The sequence below is a fragment of the Panthera uncia genome, chromosome D1, assembly GCF_023721935.1.
Source record: "Panthera uncia isolate 11264 chromosome D1, Puncia_PCG_1.0, whole genome shotgun sequence".
NCBI classification, from domain to species: domain Eukaryota; kingdom Metazoa; phylum Chordata; class Mammalia; order Carnivora; family Felidae; genus Panthera; species Panthera uncia.
In genome coordinates, this window is record NC_064808.1 from 2,400,210 (window position 1) to 2,407,363 (window position 7,154).

Genomic DNA, 7,154 nt, shown 5'->3' on the forward strand with positions numbered 1-7,154 from the left:
ATCCTTCTATCCCTCCATCCATCCTTCCATCCATCCATCCATCCATCCGTCTGTCCGTCCATCCCTCCCTCACTCATTCATTCAGTCAACACTTTCTGGTGCCTCCTCTGCCCCTGGCACTGCACCACTTGTCCTTACTGGCCTGTTTTCTGACAAGAGCTCGCACTTCTTTCCTTCGCCGTGGCTCTTACAAAACATGGACAAGTAAATGAGTGTTGCCTGAGTAGGGGACACACGCCCTCTGTGGTACGGGGCTATTTTAAGGGGCACGCAAATGACTCCTGGGGACCTGTATATGAATGTGTGGGGGTGGTGGGGAAGTGGGTGCCCCGGAGCAGGGGCTCTGAATCCAGTCTTGGGCTGGCGACACCCCTGTCCCAGGCGCACACCCCGGCCAAGCCCTGTTCCAGGGAATCTCACGGCTGGTCGGGGATCCCAGGACTGGGCCTGGCCCCAGTGGCCCTCGGAACCGCCGTCGCAGCTGTGTGCTTAGTCAGTGGGCAGGCACACTTGGGGGGGCGGGAGGGGGGCTGGGGAGACTGCAGGGTGCATGCACCATCTAAAGCACAGCGGCCACCGGTGGCTCCGGTCACCTGGGAGGAAGTGACAGGCTGCAAAATGGGGCTGTGTTGTCAGATGGCTTGAGGATTTTCAGGAGAACATGCAAATCTGGGTTTTTATGTAGGTTTACTTGGTTTTTGCATATTAAATCAACTACAAAAATGAGCAAACGCTGAACCTGCCAAACGCATATTGTATTGGGCTGGATGTAGCTCACGGCGGCCTCCGCCAAAGCAGGTGCCAGCACGAGTGCCCTCCCCGCCCCAGACCTCAGGCCTCTGCGGGCCGTTGCCCATCACTGTCCTGCTGTGGGCGGGCACGACGCCACTCCAGGACCAATAGCAGACAACATTCAGCGTCGGGGGCCACGGGGCCTGGGTTCGAGAGACGGCTGTGTCGCTACCTTGCTGTGTGACTGCAGCGGAGCCCTGACCCTCTCTGGGCCCCATTGTTGCTAAGATAACAGTGCCGGCTGACGGGCTGATCTCTTCCAAGGCCAGAAGTCGGGTCTTTGTGGCATCATCTCTCGGTTTTTCTCCACCCACCTCTACCGACCCCATCCAAACCCTACCATCGCCCTCCTGGATCTCTGGAACACCTCTCTCTGGCTTCCCAACCCACTGCAGATTTCGCCTGACAAACGCAAACACCTCAAAATGTGCATCAGATCCCATCTCTGGGCTGGTCAACACCACCCAGCCCCTGCGGTGGCTTTTACCGCCAGGCTCCAGGTCCTTGGGTAGCCTGGGAGCCCTGTGTGAGTCGCTTGTGGCTACCTCCCCTCCCCGGTCTCCTGCCGCCTCCCCCGCCCCGCCCCGCCCCTCCCCTCAAGCCAGCGGTCCGCACCCTGCTGCCTCCGGGCCTTTGCACTGCCCTTCTGCTACCTGAACTGTCCTGCTGCCTCCTTGTTACTCAGGCCTCCAGGGGCCTCCCGGACCAACCGTGTCACGCTCTGTTCTATTTCATCAGTGTCTCTTTCTTCCTCTGAAACTATCTGGTTCTGGGTTCCATTTTCTGGTTAAGCGTCTCACACTTTCTGTAAGAAGTCATAGCCTGGGGGGAGGACTGGTCTGCTTTGTCCACTGCTGTCTGCTTGAACCCTGCATGAATGAATGTCTACAAGGTCCGGGCGCCAGTCTTGGCTTAGGTGCTAAGGAGCCCCGTGACCTCGGGCCAGTCACTTGCCCACTCTGAGGCGGTTTCTTCATTTGACAAACGGGGCTAAAGATCCTACCAGGAGCCCTCATCGTCCTTGCGATGCTGTCCCCGGACGTTGCCTTCATGTCTAGACTAAGGAAGCGGTTCCAGAACTTGAGAAGGATGCTCAGGGCGTTGAGCTTGTGCTTTGCTGATGTTCTTGGGGATGCAGGAACGTGAGCACTAGGGGGCGCTCAAAGCTCTCCCTGGTGCCGGACGCACGTGAGGCGGAAGGAAGGTCCCCGGCCAGCAGGGCTGTGTGGCTTTGCTGGCCTTGGGTGTGAAAACATACCTTTCCTTCGTGAAATGGTTGTGTTTCTAGGTGGTAGTTTTAAAAAGTGTGCACACGTGCCCCAGTGAAAACACCGGCAATCCTAGGTGGGTCCCCGAAAGGGTTGGGGACACTTTAGGTCCGTGGAATCCTCAGTGCTGTGTTGGGTTGGCAGGACCGGGGGTGGGAACTTGAGGATCGCGATCGCGGAAGAGGCTGCTGGGAAGGCGTGACCACGACTCCCATCCCAACATAAACGCAGGTGCACACACACACACACACACAGGCAAACACACAGGTACACACGTGTGCACACCACCCAAACATCAACACATATGCACATGTGTGCACAGGCAGACACGAACACATGCAAAACCACACACACGCACACACACTCTTACAGGGCGAGGGAGTCCCAGGAACATCTAGAACAATCCACGTGTCTGACACGGGAGGAAATGGATGCCTATGATCCCTCCCAAATGTGCAGCTCGACCTGGGGGCTCTGAGGACAGCCTCCCGGCTTCCTGGGGTGAGGGGCCACACGGACAGCACTCAACTGAAGTTAAGTGGTCGTGTATCCAAATTTATTTAGTTGAGTGAACCTTCAGCCACGATCCTCTGCGGATTTGTGTACACGCTTTTTTTTTTTTTTAAAAAATGGTTTCCATAAAAGGATTTTTGGTAATCACCTACTTTTTAATACAATGTTTATATACAAAAACCCCATTTCAAACTACTCACTGTACAAGAGAAAACAAAGCATCAGACCGCACGAGCTTAGCAAATAGCGAAAATCTATGGCACCTACAGACTTCGATCACAGTTGGCGACTTAAGGGAATCATATCACACCCAACCGCATGTTCAAGACAAACACTTTTATGTTTTCTTCCCTTTCTTTGGTGAAACATTTCCTGTGTTTCTCTTGGTGCTTGAGAAACTTCAGGTAATTGGTTAGGGTAATTGCTGCAAATTTAGAGTGCTCATGTCATCTAGGAGACTTGTTTTTACAAGCGTTAAAGTGGTAACTGTCCAACAGTAACATTCCTGTAAGTAAAAATATAGAGAAGTGTTACCAAAATAGAAGGCTTTATTAATAAAAATCTTTGGTAGTAACAGTATTTTAAATTCCTCTCAATGATATCTGGTTAACTAATAAACTCCTTCCACGTTTGAGCTACAGAAAAAACCCTCACATCCACCATAGAATTGATTAAAAACCCAATAAATATTCTAAAGCTGTAAATGTTTTCCCGATGCCTTAAGACGTCTTGAAACCTGAAGCCGTCTTTAGAAATGCCTCCGAGGTCCTCTCTCTCTGCTCGTTTTCCTGTCGACCCGGTTTTCTTTTCTTTTCTTTTTCTTTCTGTCCCACCAAGAGGACCGTTCTGAGGCCGGCTCGTGGTGGTGGGGCAGGTGTGTGGCTGGCGGTGGGGGTGGGGACCCCGGAGGTGCGGGTCACCTTCCTCGGGGACACCCGAGCCCTGCTGTGCTCCAAGAGCAAATTCTAAACTCACAGGCACCTCTTTCTGGCCACAGTGACTCGGTTTCTGAACTAACCGGAAACAGAAGATGAAAAGCCGTCGGACTTTTCCGACCCGGAGGCAGGTGATGCCTTCTGGGACTGGCGTCAAGCTCATTTTTCCATTCTCCCTCCAGTACCGCACGGCGTTTGCCCCGATGCTTTGGGACACCTTTTCACCTCTCTAAAGGCATCAGGCGGGGTTAGAAAAGACGCTTTCTGGAGGCCTCTGCTCACGTTCCGCTGCAAAGGAAACCCACGGTCCCCAAGAAGTGTTTCTGCAAAGCGCCCGCATTCCCGCGTGTTATCACCCTATCCCCAGCGATCATTTTGATTATCCTTGAATACTAAAGATAAAAAAAATTCCCTGCGTAACAGTTTTGTGCAAAAACGAGGAGAAAAAAAAAAAAACAGAAGAAGAAGACAGGAAGAGGTTGTCCTATCAGAAGGTGGGCTTCCAGGTTCTCCGCGAACACAGGAGCCCCGGGGCCCGGCGGCCTGGAGGCCAGGGGCGGCTACAGGGCGCCCCCGGGGTACTCGGGGCTGTCCAGGCCGGCTTTGGGGCCGTGACTGTTGCAGGGCTCATCCTTCTTCCGGTCCTTCTCCATCCACGTGCCCAGCAGCCGCTGCTTGCCCTGCTCCTCCCTCATGAACAGCTCCACCATGAGGACCTTCTCCTTGTGGATCTGCTGGCTGATGTCCTTGGGGATGTCTGGGATGACCCAGTCCACAAAGTCACTCATGAACATGACCAGGTTCTGCAAGGACAGTCGGTGTGTGGGGGGTGGGGAGGAGGGCCCCCCCGCCTGCCCCGCCCCCCTCCACCGCCCCCGCCTCCACCTGCGCCCACCCCGCCGCTCCCAGCCCACCACAGGCACATACTTTGGGCTCCCCGGGCCTCGGTTTCCCACAAGGTGTAAACGAGGCAGGAAACCAGCCAGAGGGCCATCCGGGAATGGTGGCTGACGCCTATAAGGGACCTGAGCTCAGCACACAGCAAGTTGCTGAGTGGTTCTGACTCGCGGGGCTGGGAAGCTCAAGAAAGGATACGATCGGCCTATAACGAGCGTCAGGCTTTAAGGAGAGTAGGCAAAATAGAAATCGGACAGAAGGGGATGGAACCTAAGTCTCTGATGATTCCACAGCCCCGTCTTCACCTCTCAAGGCCTCCCAGGGCTACCCGAAAAGTCCGCTCCCTCCCTGGGGAAGTTTCTGGTGCGCAGAAAGCAAATGATGGGCTTTTACAGAAAAACCGAAATCTGTTTTTAAAACTCTTGTCCAGTGATCGTTTGTCGGCACATCCGGCTGAGTTAGACACCTTGTGGATGGTGCTGGTGCCCTCCTCCACCCTCTTGCCTCTCCTGGGTGGTGCCCCCAGCCCCCAGCTGCGGCCAGTGCTGGCTGCTGACGCTCACACCTGCCTCCTCTCCAGGGAGCCGCCCCCTCCTGTCTGCCTCTTCCCGGCGGCCTGCGGCCAATGACCAGCCAACACCGGCGGACAAGAGGTGCTCTCTTGCCTCAAGGTGGGCCCACGTGTGCTGGGGCTCATGCTCTGGAGTTCTCGCGAGATCGGGTGAGGCTGTCTCCCGCTGAGACTCCCTCTCTGCTGCACTCCCTTCCCCTCTCCTGGGAGGCTTCCTCCAGTAACCCACTTGTACAGAATCCTTGTCTCAGGCTCTGCTTCTGGTAAACTCAGCCCCAGACACTAGTTATTCCTATTGCAGAGTGTTCTGGAAAGCTGACAGGTGAGGCGGCACGGCCTCAAGGAAGGGGGGGGGGGCAGAAGTCCCGCCCGCAGCCGCAGTGTGTGTAAAAGGCAGAGCGGAGGCCTGAACCCAGTTCTTGGGATTCCAGATGCTAGTGGGACACACGTGAATGGAACCGTGGCTGGGCCCACGTGGCTAAGGCTGCTCCCCCATCTCTGGGACCTCAGGTGCTGTGTGTACCGGTGCGGTCCCCAGTCTGGGGTCCCATCCACTGGGAGTCACTTCGGCCTCGGAGTTAAGCCGTCTCCTCCCTAGAGACCAGGTGGGGCTGGGTCCCCTGGCTCCTGGCTGGGGTCTGCAGTCAGCGGGGAACCCCCTGGCCTCCTGCCTGTACTGGTCCTGTCCTCTGCGGATGTCTCCTGATACACAGAGACAGTGAGAGGCCGAGAGGGGAGACTGTCTCCTTCAATAAAAGCCACTTGTATGGAGCTATGGTGACCTCAGGTCCCTCCCTCGGGGGCCTCAGAGTAAGTTCCCCAGGCCTCTGAACGTCCCCATTGCCGGCCAGCTCCTGCCTTCCGACCCTGTCCTGGGCTCACGGCGCTTCCTCAGGGCCCAACCCTCCAACCTTCCGGGAAGGGGGGCCTTCCGTACCTGGAAGACAATGACAAAGGCCAGCCGGGCTGCCAGCACGGCCCAGAAGTCCTTGGAAATGTCGTACTTGTGCTCCGACCACGGGGGCTCCCGGTAGTCCTTGTACCTGCAGACATGGCCAGGCATCAGTGTGGGTCTTCGAGCAGGAACCGGATTCCGGCCGGCGCCCTGCGGCCTCAGGAAGGCCTCCGCCAGCTCTCGAGCCACCACCACCGCGGGCGGCCCTCCCTGGCGGAAGAGGCTCCAGACCAGCCGCTCACATGGTGGGTGAGTCACTCTCGGTGTTGGGGGGGGGGGGCCTGGACCCCCGAGGGCTGGGCAGGGCCCGAGGGGCTTCGTGGAAAACGCAGACACCGCGACGTGGCCCCACGGGCCCATCCATATGAGCTCACAGCAGGCGACTCTGGGACCATCCGGTCCTGGGGTTCCAAACTTTTTTATTTTGTAATGTTTGTTTATTTTTGAGAGAGAGAGAGAGAGACAGAGTGCGAGTGGGGGGGGGGGAGAGGCAGAGAGAGAGGGAGACACAGAATCCGAAGCAGGCTGCAGGCTCTGAGCTGTCGGCACAGAGCCCGACGCGGGGCTCGAACCCACTAACTTCAAGATCGTGACCTGAGCCGAAGTCAGACGCTGAACCGACTGAGCCCCCCAGGCGCCCCATGAGGTTCCAGACTTTTAAAGGCAGCAAAGCCCTTCTTCCTAACAGGAATCTCACCTGAGACTCTAGTGGGTCACACAGAGCAACTGGGGGCGCCTGGTTTCCCAAGCCTGGAGCCCCCCCAACCTCAGCCCAATGCCCACCGTCCACAAGACCCCCGCTGGGTTCCATGAACCCCAGGTTTGAAACCCACCTCTCCAGTCTCTCCTGTCTACTGAGGAGACTGCTGCAAAACAGACCAACACACATTCTCCGAAAGCAGCCCAAGTATGAGGTTAAACACGCGACTGGTGGGGACAGGACCCGCCAGCCAACTGTCCCCCTGCCTGCCTGCCGGCCCCACGGGACCCAGCACCGCAGGGGCACCTCCTTCCTCTCTTCCCGCTGAAGCTTCTTGGCTGTCCCCTCCTTATCTCCACATGACACCGGCCCATCCCCCTCCCTGGGTTACCAGGTGTAGACGCTGCCCCCTGCCCCCTGCCTGGGCGGACACCCTCTCCCCCACTGACACCCTCGTTCCACGGAGCACCGTCCTCACTGCCTGCCTGTCACCGCCCTGCCACCGCGCACTGCCCCCCCCCCC

General features: G+C 57.1%; 1 protein-coding gene across 2 annotated transcripts in view; it reads right to left on the reverse strand.

Annotated features, from left to right (window-relative positions):
- Positions 1-3,103: 3,103 nt before the first annotated feature.
- ANO1 (anoctamin 1) overlaps positions 3,104-7,154 on the reverse strand; it is an 81,149-nt gene continuing 77,098 nt past the window's right edge. For both annotated transcript variants that reach the window (XM_049641591.1, XM_049641599.1), the window contains 2 exons: positions 5,914-6,019; positions 3,104-4,311 (listed from right to left, as the gene is read on the reverse strand). In XM_049641591.1, coding sequence (XP_049497548.1) covers positions 4,069-4,311; positions 5,914-6,019 — 349 coding nt within the window. In that variant the 3' untranslated portion in view covers positions 3,104-4,068. The remainder of the gene's footprint in view (positions 4,312-5,913; positions 6,020-7,154) is intronic.